The following is a 22,798-nucleotide window of genomic DNA, read 5'->3' as shown; positions in this document are numbered from 1 at the left end:
GGTCAATAATCTTTGGTCCTGTATGTTGCAGGTAACAAAGTAGGTGAGAATTCAATGTCCACAATTCCATGAAATATAACCATAGAAGATGGACTGGCTTTTCTAATCTGATCCAGCAGAGGGCAGTACCATCCATTAGAATCAGAAATCATCCCTAGGAACGCTATTTGGAAAGATCCCACCATAAAGGACAACTTGGCTACCAGCCTATATACTTTGAACCTCACCAATCTCTTTCCAAATAGTTCCCTCAGTATCTGTTGGAAGTATCTGCTAGCAAAACTTCTGAACCATTGCCTGGGTTTATTCTAGGAATTCTTACAGGCCAAAAAATGTTCCATACATTCCACACGCATGATTCCTATACAGCCAACAACTGGAAAAGAAAAACATGCAATCGAACTGCTTTAAATCACTGATGTTTTTGAGACCTACATGTGCCACTAATCATCTCTTAAAAGCAGAACATTTTATGTTGTTGTTTCATGTTGAGCTATTTTTAAGAAGAGATGAAATGGAAATCTTGGGTGGCAATCTAACAGCCAAGCATTCATGAAGCCCTTGTGCTCAATGGTATTTAACCTTTCCTGGATTGTTGACTACACCCAGGCAGGAGCTACCGACATCTAAACCCTTGGGGCACTGATGAAGATTGCTCAGGAGAGAGGGGGATGAGTAGAGTTTAAGTGTACTTAATTTTAAAACTAACAGAGCCACTCTGAAACTGTACTATTCCAGGGTCTCAAACTGTTTTTAAATTTGTATTTTATTTTTTATTTACGGAACAAAACAAGTATTTCCATAACAAAGAATCATTAAAAAGATGAATGCACATGAAACTGCAGATCTGTTGTGTACAACTTGTTATTCCTGTTAAATATATAACAAAGTTATTATGTAAATTTCTTTTTTTCTTTTTTTCTTCCTTTCCTTGTCCCTTCACCCCTGAGTATGACTACCAATAAATGTACAAGACAAAATATAACTTTAAGAAATAATTGTTATTCACATTATTATTTTTGTAACACCTCTGAAAATTACATGATACACGCTTATTTGCCCCTCTTCTGATGGCAATATAGCCAAATGCTGTTTTGTCTACTCAGTAAACAACACTTCTAATTAAATTTTTTTGATGCACATCTCAATCGGTCAACATGCATTTATTAAGTTCTATTTTTTTCCCAGTTAAATGCTAGGTGCCAGGGAGGTAAATGCAAAAGGGAGACAATCCCTATCCTCAAGGAGCTTGCTTCCACCGGAGGGAATTCTCTGCCATGCCACCATGCAGGCATACCCCCCACACACCCCACTTTTCTTTTATGTATTGTTTTCGTCCATCAGTATTAAGCTCCTTGAGGACAGAGACTGTCTGTCTTTCTGCTTGTATTGATATTTTCAGCACTTAAAATAGGGCTAGCACATAGTAAGAATTTAATGAATGCTTGTTAGCTTGACTTGAAATAGCATGTTTACAGATAAACAAATGTGGAATATGCATTTTTTTAAAAAACACAGTGAGGGGTGCAAGCAGGCACAGACAATTCAAGGAAGCAGAAGAACCTCCTGAAGGTAACTTACAAAACTTAAAAGAGAAATAAAACAAATCGTTCCTATGATATAATTTGCAAACCTGGTACAACGCTACAGTGCCATTGGTGCTTTATACACTAAGCAAAGCACTAAATTTTTTTCAGTGTCTCTTTCTAGTTGGGACTATTTTAAGTAACCTGTACAGTATCTCGGTGAGTACAGCCAAGATGCACTCTCACCACCAACAGTCCTCGATACAAGTCAATTACAATGAAAAAACACCAATCTTTCAGTCCCTGAGTAAACAGGTAGCTAGCAAGCCTGGTTTGCAATCACAATGTATCACGACAGTTCAACAATTCACTTTATACACAATAATGTAGCCCTGACAGCAAAGCAACTGGTCTATTCTGTAAAAGTCACTTAGGAAAATTTTCAAGAGATCACTATTGAAGCATCTAAACCTAGAGATTCCAGACATGCCCCGCTGAAAGCCAGCCCACCTTTAAGGCAGCATTGTAGAGTGGATAGTGCTGGGATTAGAGTTAGGAAGACCCAGGTTTGAATTCTGCCTCAGATACTTACCAGCTAGGTGACTCTAGGTAAGTCATTTAACCTCTCTAGGCTTCAGTCTCCTCAACTGTAAAATGGGGATGATAATAGCACTTGCATTACAGAATTGCTATGAGGATCAACAGGGAAGCTGTATAAAAACCCTTAGCAAACTTTAAAGGACTGTGTGCATACGTGTGTGTGTGTGTGTGTGTGTGTGTGTGTGTGTACACATAGGAGCAGTCCTGGTAGTTGCAGCCAATGTTGTATGTCTATGACTATGTCCACGTCTACTTCTAATGTACATATATGTAGACTCACATACATACACCATAGTATACTGCATATTATAGCTGTGTGTATGTATACACACATATACACACATATGTAGTATATTATATATACATATACACACTATATATCCATATATAGTATACTATTATATATATAACATGCCGTTATATACTATCGTATACTATAATATATATAGTATACTATACTTTACTATATATGCTGTATACACAGACATGTATACATATGCAGTATACTATTATACACGTATGTACATACATGTACTATAACATAAATACTGTGTACAATAGTATATATTGCATGTGTCTAGATATACACACATATAGAGAGAGAGACGGAGACATAAGCCATTGTATGCTACCACTAAGACTACAACTACGAGACACGCTTTCAGCTTGCATCCATTCAGAAGCACAAGTCCTGGACCCCCAATCGTGTTTTTCTTGCCAGACCAACAAGAGGCCAAATTAATTCAAAGAGAAAGACAATTAATTAAATAGCATAGCAAAATATGCTGCTGTTGGAAACTGGATACTGGCTTGGAGAAATAATGGCCTGACCCCCTATAACGTTTCTTCTGTCCTTTTAAAAATGAATGGTACGATCTACCCACACATCATCTTAATAGTAACGTAACTGGACTTTTCCAAAAGCCAACTCCTTTCTTCATAGGACTGTGATTTATTAGGGCTTACTATAAAAGGACATTCTCTGCAGAATTTTAGGAGAAGAGAAAAGACTTCCAAAAGTAATAAAGCAAATGTTAAAGGAACAGGCATACTTTTTAAGCCTCTAATTTTCCTAGTATCCAGGAATAAGAAACATGGATACTGTAAGAAAGCTGAAAAGATTAATGAATGGTATTGATCATAGTATTTGAACTTGTCAAGAAGAGGGATCTAAAAGAACATCTCACTTTACATATGAAAAACTGAAGCCCAGGGAATTAGCTGCCTGAGGTCACCCAGGTAATAAGTAAGAGAATAAATCTAGGTCTTCTGACTCCAAATACAGTGTCCTTTTCCACCACTGCACATATAAGAGCCATTCCATTCTAGTTTCCTGAGTACTCGGCAGATAGATGACACTCAAGAACTGTGACTGATGACCCATGGTTAGCTGCTAAGACTACATCCCAAGACAACATTCAGGAGCTCTTGAACTTCACGTCTTTTTTCTTTTGCTCATGGACATGTTTATAGGCTCCCCAAAAGCAGTTCCCGTGTCTAATATTTCTCTTTGGCCAGCTAAGCCCTTATAGGGTGATTAAGTAGCCAGTGGATAATCCAGCTTCATGGTTTATTTTGCTTTGTGTCTTGATTTGCACTGTCTTCTATAACCTATTCAAAGTTTCAAATCCCATTAGAATATGAACTCTCATTAGAATGCAAACTCCTTAAAAGGACAAGGAAAATCATTCTTTATATCTGTATCCCTAGTAGCTAGCAGAGTACTTGGTACATACATATATATACATACATACATACATATACATATGTACATACATATATATACATATATATATGTTTTAAACTTATGTTGGTTTGAGTGAATGAATACAGTTTGATCATCGAGTCTTTGCTTCAACTCTCCAGTGTTGAACTCACCACCTTGAGAGGTACCCCATTCCATTTCTGGAATTACTTAGTTCTTTCCTAATATAGAATAAAAAAAAACTCTTACTCCTTATAATTTCTTCCCAGTGGTTCTAGTCTTACCGATTGGGACCAAACAGAATGTCTAACTCCTCTACAATATGAAAGTCCTTCAAATATTTTTACGGTCTTCCTTTTTCCTGGCTTTTTTCTGGCTACATATCTCTGATTTCTATTTAGCATTTAAAGCCCTTCAGAACTGGATCCAACCTGCTTTTCCAGCTTATTATACATTATTCCCCTTTATCTACTCTGTGGTCCAGCCAAACTAGTTTTTTTATTGTTCTTACTACACAAACACTCCATCTCCAATCTACCTGTCTTTGCGCTGATCTTCACCCATACCCAGAAGGTACTCTCTCCTCACTTCTGCCTCTTAGAATATCTGGTTTGTCTTGTATATACAGGCTATCTCCCCCAGAAGAATGCAAACTCTTTGGAAGCAGGAATTGTTTCTTTTTCATCTGCACCCCCCACACTTAATATGGTACCTAGGGCATAAAAGACAATAGATGCTATTGTATTCAAATCCCCTCACCATCCTCATTATTCTCCTCTGAACACTCTCTAACTTATTTATGTCCTTGTTAAAGTGTGGTATCCAGGGCTGAATATATTATTCCAGGTGTAATCTGACTCAAAACCAAATGCTGACTAAGGAATTATTGGCTTTCTTTATGTAACATAAAGTTTTGTGATAGCAGTAAATGTAAATTTTGAAGAGAAGCATGGTCTCATAGTTCGACTGGTTTTCCTTTCATTTTAGGGATAAATGCAGTATCTTCCTGACTCTCTGCAAGTCTGGGGGTGGGCTTATAAGCAGATGCATAAGTAAAAACAATCGCAGTAATAAAGTCTTGGAATTACACATCATATTTCTTCTAAATAGCTAGAAGAACTCAAAATCTCTAGCTGAGTAAAAAATATCTATATTCTGTTTCAAAGAATAGAAGGAATGATTTGGATTTCTTTCAAACCTTTTCACTCCACATGCAGAAAGATTCAGAATTCATTTCCAAGACTCTAATTGCTGTTATATAAGCTGAAAAATAATGGTGGTACTTTCTAGAAATCCATAATATACTTTTTTTTTTTTTGTACCTGAAGAGGCAATTCTAGGTACCAGATTTGTGGATGCTACTGAAAATTCCTCCAAGTCTCCAGTGACTTTTTCAGTGTGCTGCATACTTATCCCAGTAAGTCATTCAGGCCTCTGTAAGATCTCTCTATGAATTAGAGCCTGCTATACTGTAGTAGCTACAACAGGAACTTTCTAGGATTTTGCTGCTACTTCTGAGTCTTTTTGCTTGATTGAATAAGATTTAAGCAAGATCCTTGTCATATGAACCAAGCAAATGAAGCATTATTTGTAAGGACTAGGGACAATCGATTTTTAAAGTCGATAACTGTCTTTTAAATTAAAATTTTAGACTTGTTTTTTTAATTGTGTAAAGTAATTTAAATATATAAAATGATACAAAAATAATTTTATGGTGTATAAAAAATGTTGGATTTGGAGTCAAAGAACATGAGTTTGAATGTTGGCTCTGACATTTCACTAACTGTGCGTGATCTTGGGCAAGTGACATAACGTACCTTGGCCTAAAATTCCTCATCTATCAAATGAGGAAGTTGAACCACAAGGGACTGAGTCTAAGTTTCATTCCAATATTATATCTGTAGTCAAGGTGCTAAAGTCTAAAAAGATCACTATAGAATTTGAATTATAAACTTGAATTGTTGATTATGAAATGATAAATTAATTACTATTTTAGTAGTTTAATAAATAATACCATTTACAAAGTACCTTAAGATTTGTAGAGTGTTTTATACATATGATGTCATTTGATATGTCACTATAGTTAAGTCATTTGCCAGTCATGATTCTTCGTGACCCCACTTAGGGCAAAGATAGTTTAATCTGAGGATCTCATTTCTCTCTGAAGTGGAATGGGGAAGTAGCAGCTACCTGAGGTGAGACCCTTTGTGTGGAGGTTTTGAATTTTCACTTCTCTGAATCTGAATTTTCACTTCTCTCTGAGTTGATTTCGATCTACTAATGTGTGCTCTCTGTCTCCAGATCCCAGAAGAGTTACCTCCTATTTGTTCTTTGTCTTTCACTGACACATGAAATTCTGAGAGATCCCCTTATCTCCCTCTATCTGATTGTCTTCCTCGTCATTTTTCCTCTGGACAAGTCAAGCAAATTAACCCCAGGATGTCTTCAGAAAGCTTGTGTGTTTGTCCTTCGTTCTCAAAGAGGACAATGACATCAAGATGATGACATGACTTGCTTCAGAAAGCAGTGGGAACAGAAGAAGGGTTTCTGGAAGAGTACATTGCAAGATGGGAGAAATATGCCACAATGGCAAAGATTCATATTCCAAGCATGTATATATTACTCAAATTATGACATGCAGTTGGACAGACAGCTCATTAAGCTAAGCTATCAAAATACGTAGCTATGATAGGAATGGTGAATGGCCTGAGTACAGAGGAAGAAATAAGGGATGGAATGAATTTGAAAACAGTGTGATGCTTTAAATGATTCCAAGTTGTCCCTTATTACAAAAGCTCATCTTTTTTACAGCTATATTCTATTGGTGATGTTCTATGGCTCACTACAAATCTCTAATCTCAGAAGACTCAGTACTTTTAGTGACCCAAGGGACAATATAAACACCATAGATGTTTAGAAAAGGAAGTGGGTTAGTCAAGGAACATGAGGGAAGTTCAACAACAGCTCAGGTGCTACGTGGATATCCTTGAAACATTCAAAGAATCAGAGAAATGCCTTCAGCACTTTGAATGAATCCTCTGTGGAGAAAACTGTGAACAATAATTAGATACAGACAGGTTATAGACTATACCCACAGAAGGACTGTGCACATCAGAGAACTGCTCCTCGCCTCCTTCTCATGGTTGTTATGAGAGGGAAAAACGAGATAATATTTTAAAAGAGCTTCGCAAACCTTAGAATGCTACATGACTGCCAGCAATTACTAACGTTATTCTTACTCTTACAAAAGAAGGTGGACCAATCACATAGTAAAATGAGAGAAAAGAAGTAGGTAATCCAAGAGTTACACTGGCACCTCAAGTTCTGCTTCAAAATCCAGAGAAAGGTTTCCAGCATATGGGATAGAATTTCTGGGAAAGATGTAAGGAAAGCCACAGACAAGAGTGGCTCAGGATAATATTGAAAAACATTTTGATTTATTTAGTTCCTGAAGGCATCATTTTCCTCTTTTTCCAAGTGAAGATTCTAAGGATCAGAGAGGGGAAGTAATATGAACAAAGTTGCACAGTTAGTATGAGAACTAGTCTCCAAACCTAGCTATCCTAACTTTAATTCTAGAACCCAAAATAACAAGAACATAGAATCTCAGCATAGGAAGAAAACCCAGAGGCAAGAGGGCACAATGGATACAATGCCAGATCCAGAAGCAGGAGGATCTGAGCTCAAACTCAGCTTCAGATACTTATTAGCTATGTCTCCCTAGGCAAGTCACTAAACCTCTTTAGACCTCAGTTTCCTTATCTGTAAAATGGGGATTATCATTATTATTATTCAACCCACATTTGATGCCACCTTCTGCAAGACGTCTTCTTGGTTTCCCTCTTCCCCAACTGCTAGTGCTATCTCTAAGATTGCCTTCCATCTTCTCTGCATGTATCTTCTATGTACATAGGAAATTTCATATTGTCTTCTCCACTCTAATGTAAGCTGCTTGAGGACAGGGACTATTGTTGCTTTGTTTTGGATCCCTAAAGCTAAAAACTATGTCTGGTTAATAGTAAGTTTGTTGACTGACTAAATGACTGCCCTTTTACAAGCTACCAAACAAATGGTTATTCTATCTTTGCTTAAAGATCTCTAATAATGGGTAACCCACTATCTCCCAAGACAGTTCATTCTACTTTTGAATAGCTCAAAAGTTAAGAAATTTTCCTTTCATCAAGTCTAAATATGCCTCTTTGCAACTTTCACTCACTGTTCTTAGGTCCATCCTTTGGGGCCATATAGAACAAATCAAATTCTTTTCTTGGTGTTCATCCTTCAGTCTTAAAGTTGGCTATCCTGTGCCCTCACACCTTACGGCTTCTCTTCTTCAATCAAAACATCCCTAATTTCTTCAACCATTCCTCATATCGCATGATCTCTTCATTATTCTAGACACTCCAGCTCATCAGTGTCCTTCCTAAAACATGGTGCCTGGAATTGAGTACAATGCTCCAAATATGACCAGAACAGAAAAATGTGCAACAAGTCAATGATGTCCCTGATTTTTAAATTTTATCATACAACAATAGCATGATAGGATAACAGTAGAGGAAATACCCACATTGATGAAACCTCCCACCCATCTCCATATTAAAAAGAAAATTAGATTCAGGAAAACCACTCCACCCATTTTAAAGAGCCCAGAAAGCAAATAAATTCATAGTTTCATTTTTCATATCCTGTGGGGGATTTTTTGTTTTGTTTATTTTGGTGAGGAGCTGCTAAAGTTCTGGCCGCAAAATGACAAGTAACACATGTGATTTGCCTTATTGTTCTGTGCGCAGAAGTTCTTACTTCTTTCTAATTGTGCAAAACTTCAAGAAGGAATTATTCGAAAAAATAATTATTAAGTAGCACTGGAGAAGTAGGAAAATATTTTTAAAGGTGACCCAAGATAAAAACTCAGGCAAATGTGTAATATGAGATAGGTTCCACAGTAAGCTGATGATCAAAACTGATAGAAAGTTTAAGAGCATCAAAGAAATGTCTTGCCTAAGAGAAGGTTATAAAATTACAGAGGCAGGGGAACATCTGATATCAGACTGTTTGATTACAAAAGAATTTTAGATAAGAATCACTTTGGAAAATAAAGATATTAGAAATCTGTGAAGACTAGAAAAATGCATAAGGAGTCTCCAAAAAAATAAAATCAAGCAAATTTTATAATATGGTTTCATTTATAAAATGAAATGATCATTCTTATAGTACCTACCTCACATGATTGTTGTGGAATTTAAGGTGCTATGTAAAGATGAATTATTTTGATGATGGTGACAAAGATGATTATCTATAAATTCCAAAGTATATCATTGCCAATACATGTTTTCAAAATGTCATTGCTGTTGCTGTTGTGTCATGTCTGACTCTTTGTGACCCCATTTGGGTTGGCAAAGATCCTGGAGTGGTTTGTTATTTCCTTTTCCAGCTCATTTTCCAGATTTTACTGAAGCAAACAGAGTTAAGTGACTTGCCCAGGGTCACACAGCTAGAAAGTGTCTGAGGCCACATTTGAATTGAGAAAGGCGAGCCTTTCTGATTTCAGGTCCAGTGTCCTATCCACTACACCAACTAGATGTCCTGTCTTAAAAACATAGGTGGAGATTAATTACGTGAATGAAAGTTTACCACAAAAATTATTGGATAACTACTTAACTCGTTATCTCATTTTTGGGGCAGCATGGTTTAGTGAAAAGAACTCTAGTCTAGAAATCAAGACAGGTTCAACTTCTTGGGTTCAACTGATATTTTGATATTAATTTGTTGTGTGGCCTTCATCAAGTCATTCAGCCAGTGCAGACCTCAGTTTATTCATCAGTAAAATAAAATAGCTAGACCAGATGATCTCAAAGGAACCTTTCAGCTTAAACGTCTACTTTAACCCAATCTTTGACTGCAAAGTAATTAGATGGATTGTTGGTTTTAGGACCAGATCCCTTCCTTTATAGTCACCCCCTATTATAGCCTTAACTGAGAGACTTGGGAAGATCAGAACATGCAACAAAACTTCCTGATTCACAGTCGCAGAGCCAAGATGGAGGAGTAGAAAGACACACATACTCAAGTTTTTCCCCCACAGCCCATAAAATACCTCTAAAGAAAGACTCTCAACAAATTCTAGAGCAGCAGAAGCCACAGAACCAGGGAGTGAAGGAGATTTCCAGCCCAGGGTGATCTGAAAGGTCAATGGGAAAGGTCTGTGGCACCAGAAACAGAATGGAGCCCGGCCCAACCTTGGCCACAAGGGAAGGTGCTGGGAGGAGGACCCAAGCAGGCCTCAGGGGTGAAATCCCCAGTGGCAGTAGATCCCTCAACCCACAGGTGTCAAAGGTCAGTGAGAGGGTTTTTTCAGCTGGCAGAGAAGGGAGTAGGGTCTTCCCATACCTCCAGCCTCAGGCAGCAGCAGAGGCAGCAGCTGCCACAGCAGCTCTGCATCCACTGTTGGATAGAAAACCCCTGGGGGCACTGAGCAGCTGATCCTTACCTCAGCCCTGTGTGGCTGCCCTGCCCCCATCTAGCGCTCCTGGAGGAACTGAGCAGCTGATCTTTATCTCACACTGAATTGTGGTCCTGCCCCCACCTAGAGCCCCTGGGGGAATTGAGCAGCTTTTCTGAATCTCAGCCCCCCCAGTGCTGGCTTGGTGGAACTGGAGGCCAGGTGGTTGTGGAGAGGAAACTCTACCACTCACAGATTCTGGGCACAAAAGTTTCGGGTTGCTCCCAGACCAGTGTACACACTTGATTGTGCCACCTTAGAGGAGCTGAGATCTTACAGATACCCAGAGTATACTCTACTCTTGACAAAGGACACAAAAGTCAAGCAACTACTTGGGAAAATGCCCAAAAAAGGGAAAAAATTAAGACTACAGAAGGTCACTTTCTTGGTGAACAAATATCTTCTCCCAGAACAATGCTTACCACCAGGGAAAGACACAAAAGTCAAGGCTTCTGTATCCCAAACATCCAAAATATATATTCAGTGGTTTCAGGCCATGGAAGAGCTCAAAAAGGACTTTGAAAATCAAGTTAGAGAGGTGGAGGAAAAATTGGGAAGAGAAATGAGAGAGATGAAAGAAAAGCATGAAAAGTGAGTCAACAACTTGCTAAAGGAGACCGAAAAAATACTGAAGAAAACAACACCTTTAAAAATAGACTAACTCAATTGGCAAAAGAGATTTAAAAAGCCAATGAGGAGAAGAATGCTTTGAAAAGCAGAATTAGCCAAATGGAAAAGGAGGTTCAAAAACTCACTCAAGAAAATAAGTCTTTAAAAATTAGAAAGGCTAATAACTTTATGAAAAAACAAGAAATCACAAAACAAAACCAAAAGAATGAAAAAGTGGAAGATAATGTGAAATATCTCATTGAAAAAACAATTGACCTGGAAAATAGATCCAGGAGAGACAATTTAAAAATTATGGGACTACCTGAAAGCCATGATCAAAAAAAAAAGAGCCTAGACATCATCTTTCATGAAATTATCAAGGAAAACTGCCCTGAGATTCTAGAACCAGAGAGCAAAATAAGTATTCAAGGAATCCACCAATCACCACCTGAAAGAGATCCAAAAAGAGAAACTCCTAGGAACATTGTGGCCAAATTCCAAAGTTCCCTGGTCAAGGAGAAAATATTGCAAGCAGTTAGAAAGAAACAATTTGATTATTGTGGAAATACAATCAGGATAATACAAGATCTAGCAGCTTCTACATTAAGGGATCAAAAGACTTGGAATAGGATATTCCAGAAGTCAAAGGAACTAGGACTAAAACCAAGAATCACCTATACAGCAAAACTGAGTATAATACTTCAGGGGAAAAAATGGTCTTTCAATGAAACAGAGGACTTGCAAGCATTCTTGATGAAAAGACCAGAGCTGAAAAGAAAATTTGACTTTCAAACACAAGAATCAAGAGAAGCATGAAAAGGTAAACAGGAAAGAGAAATCATAAGGGACTTACTAAAGTTGAACTATTTACATTCCTACATGGAAAGACAATATTTGTAACTCTTGAAACTTTTTTCAGTATCTGGGCAGTTGGTGGGATTACACACACTCACACACACACACACACACACACACACACACAGAGACAGAGACAGAGACAGAGAGACAGAGAGCACAGGGTGAGTTGAATAGGAAGGGATCATATCTAAAAAATGAAATTAAGGGGTGAGAGAAAAATATATTGGGAGTAGAAAGGGAGAAATTAAATGGGGCAAATTATCTCTCATAAAAGAGGCAAGAAAAAGATTTTTCAATGGAGGGAAAAAGGGGGAGGTGAGAGGGAAAACGTGAAGCTTACTCTCATTACATTTGACACAAGGAAGGAATAAAATGCACACTCATTTTGGTATGAAAACCTATCTTACAATACAGGGAAGTGGGGGAGAATGGGACAAGCAGAGTGGGAAGATGATGGAAGGGAGGGCAATGGAAGGAGGGAGTAATTAGAAGTCAACACTCTTGGGGAGGGACAGGGTCAAAAGAGAGAATAGAAGAAATGGGGGGCAGGATAGGATGGAGGGAAATATAGTTAGTCTTACACAACACGACTATTATGGAAGTCATTTGCAAAACTACACAGATATGGCCTATATTGAATTGCTTACCTTCCCAATGGGGATGGGTGGGGAGGGAGGGAGGAAGAGGAGTTGGAACTCAAAGCTTTAGAACAACTGTTGAGTATTGTCCTTGCCTACAACTAGGAAATAAGAAATACAGGTAATGGGGTATAGAAATTTAACTTGCCCTACAGGACAAAAGAGAAGATGGGGATAAGGGAAGGGAGGGATGTTAGAAAGAAGGGCAGATTTGTGATAGGGGTAATGAGAATGCTCAGCACTTTTGGATGGGGGGAGGGGAGAGATGGGGAGAAAATTTGGAACTCAAAATTTTGTGGAAATGAATGTTGAAAACTTAAAATAAATAAATTTTAAAAAAAACTTCCTCAGACAATTCATAAGATGTCAACATGTCGTCTCATGAAAACAACAATAAAAATATGAAATAAAGAATTAATATAGGAATATGCTCAATAAAACTAACAGAAACTACGTATCTGATGCTAACACTATGCATGAATCAAATAAGTATTTTTATACTTTATTAATTCAGTGGGTCACCACTGCAAAGATTCATCACCATGGAATCAATGTTCCCAACATTTTTCTGGGATGACCCTCAGAAAGCAGACGCAGTTTGTCATTGGGTTTTTACAGGAAGCCTTTCTATCTTGATAGAACCTGATGGAGTTTAATCTCCATTGGATAATCTTTGAGAACCCTTGGTCATCTCCATACGACATTGAGACAGTCTGAGTTGATCACTATCTAAAAAGCCTGTGTCTTTTATACCAGTATTCTCCCAGTGGGGCTACAATGCTGTGAGCATCATCATCTTGGAAAAATCAAAATTGAAGGGAAGTTAAAGGCAAATGGCAAGATGCGTGTTTCAGACATTTAGAGGTCGTAGAATATTCCCAAAGATGACTTTCAGTCAAAAAGTGGTATAAAAAACTAGAAAAAGTGAGAGGGGAAAAAGTGAAGCTTACCCTCATCACATTTGGCTTAAGGAGGAAATAACATGGACACTCAATTTAGTATAAAAATCTATCTTACACTACAGGAAAGTGGAGAAGGGGATAAGTAGGGTGTGGGGGATGATAGAAGGGAGGGCAAATGGGAAGAGGGGGTAATTAAAAGTAAATACTTTTGGGGAGGGACAAGGTCAAAAGGGAGAATAGAAAAATGGGGGGCAAGATGGAGGGAAATACAGTTAGTCTTTCACAACTTGACTTTTATGGAAGTCTTTTACATATCTACACAAGTATAACCTATATTGAATTGCTTGCCTCCTCAGTGGAGATGGGTGGGGAGGGAGGAAGTGAGAGAAGTTAGAACTCAATATTTTAAATACAAATATTAAAAATTGCTTTTACATCCAACTGGAAAATAAGAAATACAGATAATGAGGTATAGAAATCTACCTTGTGGTACAATAAAATAGAGGAGATGGGGATAAGGGAAATGAGGGGTGTGATAGAAGGGAGGAGAGATTGGGGGAAAGAGTAATCAGCATGCACAATGTCCTACGGTATGGGGAGGGGAGAGATGGGGGAAAATTTGAAACTCAAAATCTTATGAAAATGAATGTTGAAAACTAAAAATAAATAACTTTTATTAAAAAACCTAGAAAAATAATTGAACTGTTCATGTTGTGAGAACAAAAAACATACTAAGTTTCCCCTAGATATTCAAAGAATCAGGGGAAGATTCCCAGTATATTTGGATAGATCATCTATGAGAAAACATAGATGAGAATGACACAAAATGAATAGGTATAGAAAAGCTGTTGTCTATGTCTTTGAAGGCAGTACCTATTCTGAAGAGATCAAAGAACCCTGAGACAACACTAACCTCATCCACTTTCCAATGAGAAAATTTCTGCCATCACAATTCATTTATACCATGGTCTTTCTCTGCAACCACCGCCATATTTGTAGCCAAAGCCTTTTTTTTATTTGCACTTCTAACACTCTTTTCTAAAACCCAAATAGTCTCAGAGTGTGTGAAGGAAGATTATTTGTGTCTTTGATTAATCTTTCTCCCACTGAAGAATGGAGTGATTTGTCCAAAGATGAATTACTCCCACTTTCCTATTTACTGTCAATAACTTTGAGGTCTGCTTAATGCCTTAGTCTTTCTCTTGTACAAGTTTTGTTATACAATATTTCCCTCCAAAATCATATTATTAGCACTATCCTGCTGATTAAATATTCACTGGCCAATAAGAGTGACATTCAGGTTGAAGGTAATTTTTGTATTTAAAATTTACATATATTAAGTAGGTTTCTTAGAGTTGTCTTTTGTTTGTTTTGGAGGAAGTAAATTTAAAATATTTCACTTTATTGGAAACAGTCTATAAATATCATTTTAATGCCAGAGGGAATTAAAAAATCATGAGACTTTCTGTTTACCTTTCTAAAATATGCCATGTGACACACTAAATAGCACATTGGGGAGTAAAGTCTTGTTTTGAAATTCTGATGTTTTAATGTGCTGCACATCCTCTCTAGGAATATTCATCTCCAGAAATCATACAGATTCATTTGTTCATTCACTGAAAAATTCTTCCTGAATACCAACTGTACCAGCTTAAGGAGGATGTCTATCTATTATGGAAGTCTTTTGCAAAACTACACATATATAGCCTGTATTGAATTACTTGCCTTCTCAGTGGGGATGGGTGGGGAGGGAGGGAGGAAGAGAAGTTGGAACTCAAAGTTTTAGGAATGAATGTTGAGAATTGTTCTCGCATGCAACTGGAAAATAAGAAATACAGATAATGGAGTATGGAAATCAATCTTGCCTACAAGAAAAGAGAGAAGATGGGGATAAGGGAAGGGAGAGGTGTGACAGAAGGGAGGGCAGATTGGGGGAAGGGATAATCAGAATGCATGGTGTTTTGGGGTAGGCGGAGGAGACAGATGGGGAGAAAATTTGGAACTCAAAATTTGGTGGAAATGAATGTCAAAAACTAAAAATAAATAAACATTTTTTAAAAAGAAGGATGTCTATGAAGTGCCTTGAAAAATTTAAAGCACTACATAAAATGTCAAGATGGTGATGATGAAGAAATCAATTCTAAATAGCCTTTGATTCCTAAAAACTAATAACAGCAAAGTCTCTGTCCATCCTAAGAAATTATTAAGAAATTTGGAACAGAGCAGAAATAAAGTTACACAGCAGTCACATGGATGAACATCAAACACACTGAAGAAGAAAAAGCATAATTTAATACAACTTTATAAAAAGAATTAAAGAAGAAAAATAAATTTACCTGTTGTTCAAAAAGGAAAGCCACAGAACAATGTTTATTGATTCCCTCTCCCCCAAATTGTAAGAATAACAAGAAGAATTTCTTCTTACCTGCCATTGATGAGTACTTCAGAAAGCCGATTATTCACCTGGTTATCACTCTTATGACGGAACTGCAAGTGCAAAATATTTATGAGAAAATCATTGCAATCACTTTTTCTTCAGTACAAATCGAAAAATACTTGGGAGATTTTTAGGATTTACAAGGTTCAGAAAATCCACAGGTCCTTTCCCTGCTACACATAATCTACATGTCTATGTCTACACATAATCTAACATCTTGTCTACAAAGCTCAGTTCCGGGTGTTGGCAAATAAGAGAATTAACTATACGTTTTCTTCCAATTCACATATTTGGGGTTGAATTTGTGGGCACAATTCTCCATTGATTCTACATGGATGGAGGGGAAACACACTCAATTTTTAATCCTCTAAGATGGAAGTTTTTCATTTCTTACACACGTGTACTTAGTACTTTGCTTTACTAAAACATTATTCACTGGATAACATTTGATCATCATTTCTTATGAATTTGTTTGAAGCTGAAGAAATATTTGTATCATGAATTTTAGATCAGAAAAGTTCTCGTTGCTGTGAATGAACTTATGTGTTACCACACATTAGGAGGAAAATATAACATTCAATTTAGGTTTATATTTTTAAACTTAACATGATTTTATTTCCTCTTGCATTCCTAAACACCCCAAGTTACAGAATTAACCACAGAATTGTGAAGTGCGCCAAAGCCCACCAATGTAACCCAGATCATAACTTTGGAAAAGATATCAATTACTACTCAAACTATTGTCATTTCCCCTAGAAATTAGCTCCTGTACTGTTAATTACCTTGAAGTTTTAATAACTCTCCAAGAGACTTCATTACCCTGAAGGAGGAGGAGCTGGTAACCTTTTCCCTATGTAACTGTTTTTTAGGCAAAGGTACTTGACTCTCCTACATGTTCCCTGCAGTAAAAATTTTAAAGTCCCTACAATCATACAGGTACATAGATACAGTTTGTAGATGTATGTAAAATATTCACTAATTTATATATAGTAAGGCAACATGCACAGTAGCCCATATACAAAGATCATATTCAGGTGTTTAATACTTAGCATAAAAACTAGGAGTGCACATGGTATAGCAAACACATTGATCATCACTTGTCTGGGTGATATATAAGTTGTGAACTACATATAGTCTATGAGTGGGTACTGTCTGGTGGCATATGTAATTGCTTCACACATTATGCATGGATGCCTTGGCACTTCTGGGGCAAAATGTTCTCATTTCTGCACCTTTAATATTCTAAGACCTACTCACTTTCTGATCTGGGACTATGGATCACAAAGCCACTGTCTTCAGATCCTAATAAGTCAGGCATTTTAGATGGTCTCAGTTTCCTTGAGGGCCACCATAGCTAGAGTATTCAACAGGAAAGAGAGAGGAGATCTCTAGATTCAACCTTCTTTTTCCCCTCTGCCACAAAAAGAGCAAGGCAATCTCTGCATGTTCCTCCACCCTCGAGTAAGAATCAAATTGTAGTGTTCTTTCCATCCAAATCTTAATTGAAATCTTTTCCATATGGTCCTAAAATGATAACATTATGCAATGCCATGTACACAGTAAGTGCTTAATAAATGTTTGTTGAGTTATTGAAGCCAACTTAAGTACCTAAGACTCTTCCAGGTCATTCAATTGCCTATATCTAATGGGAATTTGGAAATGAACTCACTATAAAGGTCAGTTAGGAATATGCAAAAGAAAAGGCTAAGCATGTTTTTGGATCTGAAAGGGACCTGAAAAATCATCTTGTCCAATTTCCTTATTTTCCCAATGAGAAACCTGAGGTCCAGAGTCATTGAGTGAATTGTCAGAGATAAGAAGTAGTAGAGCATGTTCACTGACTCCAAATCTGGCGTTTTTGCCACAACGACCTGTCCAATTCTCTAGGGCTAAACAGATCAACACAAATCTCCCATCCACAGCCTTTCAAACACTTTAAGTCTGCTTTCAAATCCCCTAAAATTGGTGGTCTGCCAAAGCCAATTCAAACCAGCTCTGGAGAGTCATCAAATTTTCATTGTGAGCATTTGCCCCTCAGAAAGAGGCAAATGCTACAAAGCAGGGATTAATTTATTCTATTGACTATCTAAACTTAAAAAAAATAATGGAGAAAATACAGGTTAAACTTAAAATTGTGTCCTGTGCACATTTTTCTCCCCCTGAGAGTCAGTTGTTAGACATCTACCAGTTTGTCCTTGCCTACAAGGCTTTCTCTTCCTCACTATAAACATCCCCAGTTGCTTTCACTGGTACGTAAGGCCTGATCTATAAGTTCCTCATTCTTCTTGGTACCCTCTGTCTGGTCACCTTTTTGATACTTCAAGATTCTATGGCATTTTTAGTATAAGTACACTGTCAAAGGGGATTGGGATCAGCTTGTTAATGAGCTCCCTAAAATGAGGTGTCCACAACTGAAGAGCTCTCCCTAGTCTGTGCAAAGCCTTCTCTTTTTCCAAACTGGTCACAATCTTCCCCAATAACCCTTGTCTCTTCTATATCCATCCTCTTCAATACTCTTTCTTTTATAAACTCACATTAAACTCTTCTCTACTTTGTACCTTAACCTAGATGCCTCCAGTAGGTGCCATCTGTAGTTAGCTAGACAGTAACATACATACATACGTACATACACAGATACATACTTTGTGCCAGGCACTGTTCTAAGCTCTGAGGACACAAGTAAAAGCCCTTGAGGTACTTACATTATAATGACAGAAGATAGTACATATATGGATGCTCGAAAAGGGATTAGGAGAGGGAGGAAGATTGTAGGAAATAGCAATGGAACAGAGGCAAGGTAAGAGAAAAGACTAACCTACCAGAGTTAATGCATTACAGTATTTCATTGTGGTAGGGGCTACTAAGCTACAACTTTAAACAACTAATTACTTCCTTTGTGATCCATGAAGAATGTTTTACAAAGATTTCGTATTTTAGATTAATGGAGCAAAGGCAATTTGGAACTCCACTTAGGCAGGATAAGAATGAAGATCTAGTCCTCTTTCTTCTGGCTTTTTTCCTCCTATTTCTTGAACCTTCCCATATTTTCCATGCCTTTGTCATGGCTCCTCCCACTGGAACCAAGATTTGTACAATTTTATCTATTTTTGTAAAAGGAGGAGGAGGAGGAGGAGGAGAAGGAGAAGAAGGAAAAATGAGGAGGAAAAGAAGGAAGAGGAGGAAAAGGAAGAGAAAGAGGAGAAGTAAAAGAAGGAGGAGGAGGAGAAGAGGAAGAGGAAAAGGAGAAGAAGAAGAAGAAGAAGAAGAAGAAGAAGAAGGAGGAGGAGGAGGAGGAGGAGGAGGAGGAGGAGAGGAAGAGGAAAAGGAGGAGAAGAAGAAGAAGAAGAAGAAGAAGAAGAAGAAGAAGAAAGAGGAGGAGGAGAGGAAGAGGAAAAGGAGAAGAAGAAGAAGAAGAAGAAGAAGAAGAAGAAGAAGAAGAAGAAAGAGAAGGAGGAGAATAAGAAGAGGAGGAGGAGGAGGGTAGAACCCATCACTTTTCTTATTAATCTTTAAGCCCTTTACCCACTTTTACCCACCCCTCCACCCCCAGTTCAGAGATAAGAACACAAAGGAGAAGAGTTTGCTCCAGGATTTCTAAGGTTCTATCCAGCTCTAATTTTTCTCTCTTTTCTCATTCTCTGTTATGTCACTCTTATCTCATTCACCACTAAAATCAGAAAAAGGGCTCAAAAGAAAAGTGTCATCTGTGTCTCTTTTCTGAAGGCAGTCACAGACTAGAACATTCAATCTTTGTCACTTGCCCTCAGACAGTATTAGGCAAAGTATTTTCCTTCCCATGGTCCTTTATTTAAACTGTTCCAAAGTACAGTAAGGGCTCCATTCCATTTTGATGTAATTAACAATATTAATGATAATAACATTTACATAGCGCTTTATGATTTGTTGCCCTCTGCATTCCTCAGAGATTGTCAGGCTTCATATTTCATAGCCATATAGCATTACCAGATGACCACTGTTCAAAAAAATGGGGAAGCAGGTTGAGATCACTCAAAATGCTACATATTTTCCAAATGCAACCCAGAGCACTTTCTGTCTCTTATTAATTTCTGGGAGGAGTTTATTCTCCATCTTCAATGACTGACCAAGTTGAAAGTACTAATAGACTAACTCATCTGGCTCCTCATTCAATTATATGTAACTTTCTGAATAAGAGGCATTTTTATTCATTCTTTTTTTCCCCTGGGTGGTGGCTCTTATCTCTTTGAAATGGTTATGGATATCACTGAGGAGCCCCAACAATTTTGGGAGGCCTGATGTAACCATAAAAATGTTATCTGCAAACAAGATCTTCTAGAAGATATCTCCTTCTACAACCAGGGGTTCAAGAATGTTGAAGGAATCAAATTACACCTTCATGTCAATATAATTGGGTTTTTTGGTAATTCCATATTTTTTACATTACTGTGAGAAGGTGTCCATAGGCTTTACCCGGCTGCCAATGGAATCCATTACACTAAAAAAGGTGAAGGATCCTTGTTCTATAGGGAATCTCTCACCAGACATCTTCCAAGACAGCACTGAACACTTTACTGAGCATTCATCTGTCTATGCTGGGCTCCCCTTACTACTGATCTTCAGAAGGCCTTTGAACAAATTGTCTCTATGACAGTATCTCTCAAGGAATGCTGTAGAATCCAAACGTGTGTGGCAGCCACCTTGTGAAAAAGGGAATCCTCTGAGACTGAATTCTGCTCTACCACAGCGAGTGCTTCGAAGAAATAAGTACACAAATAGGAAACCATGAGATTTTTGTCTTTGCTCTGTCAGGTAATTTTGTAAATAAGGATATAAAATCATTTGTGTACTCTACCACCTCACACACCTGTGCACTAACTAACACAGCCCTCCCAACTTGCAGCCACTGAAGCAGCACATGCACTCCCCACTCTCTACTGATCCTGATCCTGACCCAGGCCCACCTTGTGGTCCTGGCCTCCCCTCCCCACTCAAGCAAGGCAACTGGCAGCCTGGGGCTTGTCTGAAGAACTAGAATATTTGTTTAATCTCATACATTCTTCCTCTCTATGGATTTCTAGTGCAATTTCTTCCCATTCCTTATTAATGAGAGTTAACCATATCTAACCTGGCTCCAGACCCGCCATGGTAAACTCTGGTCATCTTCCTAACATGTGGCTTAGTTATCATTCCTACCCCCTTTCCACCTCTTACTCTGGGGACAATAATTATATCAAAACTATCACTTGTGGGGAGTCAACCAATGGTCCTATGTTTCCACTCACTGTCCCAATGACCTCTAAAATCTAATCACACTCCCTAACTTCCACTCCCCTACGTATATTATCTTACCCTATGAAAATATAAGCTTCCTGAGGACAGGGATTTTTCTGTTTTTTGTATTTGTATCCCCAGTGCTTAGCCCAGTGTCTGGCATTCTGGTGCTTTTTTGGAAGGGGAGGGGATAATTCAATTATCAAGCACCTTGTATACTCATTTTATTTAAAGTACTTTGCTGCAGTTGAGTCATTTCAGTAGCATCTGATTCTCTGTGATCCCATTTGGAGTGTTCTTGGCAAAGATACTGGAGTGGTTTGCCATTTCCTTCTCTAGCTCATTTTAAAGATAAGAAACTGAGGCAAACAGGGTCACACAGCTAGTAATTGTCTGAGGCTGAAACTGAACTCAGATCCTCTTGATTCCAGGGTCCGCACTCTATCTGCTGCACCACCTAGCTGCTGCTTAAAATACATTATAGCACAGTAAAATTTTGTTAGGAGATTAACATATAAACGATAAATTTTTTTTATTCATTTCCTCATTCTAAAGATTTTCAGAGGCCAAATGACTACTTTTGATCCCTGCTCAATAACCAAATCAGTTACTGTTGTCACTGATCAAGAAAGGCAAACAAGACAATTTCCTGGCACGCAGATTGCACTCTCTGAAAACTTGAACTCTGTCTCACACTAGTCCTCAGACCTCAGGAAATGTCCCTGAATGACAGAGCTAGAAGAAGCTGGCCCACCAAAAATAGTGTTACTTAAACTTTAATGATTCTGGGATCTTAGCAACCTAGCTATTCCATCCCATGAAGCAGATCTCAACTCACCTGCGCTTCCTCTTCCCACAGGACTTTTGGTCATGTTTTCTCATCAATTCTCTATAGAAAAACTATCCAGTATGCTGGTGGCCTTCCTTTAAGTCTTTATACAGTGTGAATCCCAGTATAGTATTCCAATTGTTAGCGTGCTATGGACTTATGCATTGCCTTGCTGTGACAGTCATCTATCACCTTTGCTAACGATACATTTCTTCAACAGTATTCCTTACTCTGCTTCGTGCATGAAGGTGGCCTTCAAATATATTGCAGTCTACTTTCACCCACTCTATTGCCCTTTGGGTAATTTTGATTCTTTAAAGATTATATAGCTTTTCTTGGCAAGAAGCTAAAATGTTTGATGGCTAAAGCAATTTCTGGATTCTTGTGGCTTCCTCATTATATAGATTGCTTTTAAAACTTTTGTTGAAATGTATAACCTATATCAAATTGCCTAGCATTTTCAGAAGAGGGGAGGGAAAAGAGGGAGAAAGGAAAATTTGGAATTCAAAATCTTGTAAAAATGAATGCTAAAAATTGTCTTGACATGTACTTGGGAAAAAATAAAATATTATTTTAAAAACTTTTACAGAAAACTATAATAATCAAAGTCAATATTTTCCCTTTATTCATTTCCCATTTTTAGCTTATTCAAATAGGTCAGGTTGAAGCTATATGCAGTGCATTCTCATCTTTATCCTTTCTTCTGATATGGAATTATCTCCACTTTTACTCTTTCTCATCAGTAGTCTGACTATCCATAGATTGCTGATGCTGAAATGATTCCTCCGTCACAGAATCAAAATCATAGATTTACTGAATTTCAGAGTTGGAAGGGACCTCAGTACTTAAGAAGATCTAGTTCATTTTATTTGAGAGATTTAGTGCTACAATGTGTAGAGTCTGTCAACTTTCTTTTTCAAAAAAGAATTTATGACATATGGATAT

At 37.7% G+C, this 22,798-nt stretch overlaps 1 protein-coding gene across 6 annotated transcripts in view; it reads right to left on the bottom strand.

Annotated features, from left to right (window-relative positions):
• Window positions 1-22,798, bottom strand: part of ATP8B4 (ATPase phospholipid transporting 8B4 (putative)) — a 339,741-nt gene that overhangs the window by 215,893 nt on the left and 101,050 nt on the right. For all 6 annotated transcript variants that reach the window (XM_072623610.1, XM_072623613.1, XM_072623609.1 and 3 more), the window contains one exon: window positions 15,763-15,824. In XM_072623610.1, the coding sequence (XP_072479711.1) occupies window positions 15,763-15,824 (62 nt within the window). The remainder of the gene's footprint in view (window positions 1-15,762; window positions 15,825-22,798) is intronic.

The sequence above is a fragment of the Notamacropus eugenii genome, chromosome 7 (assembly GCF_028372415.1).
Source record: "Notamacropus eugenii isolate mMacEug1 chromosome 7, mMacEug1.pri_v2, whole genome shotgun sequence".
NCBI classification, from domain to species: domain Eukaryota; kingdom Metazoa; phylum Chordata; class Mammalia; order Diprotodontia; family Macropodidae; genus Notamacropus; species Notamacropus eugenii.
Note: the sequence above shows the minus strand (reverse complement) of the source record. Positions and strands in the feature narration are given on the sequence as shown.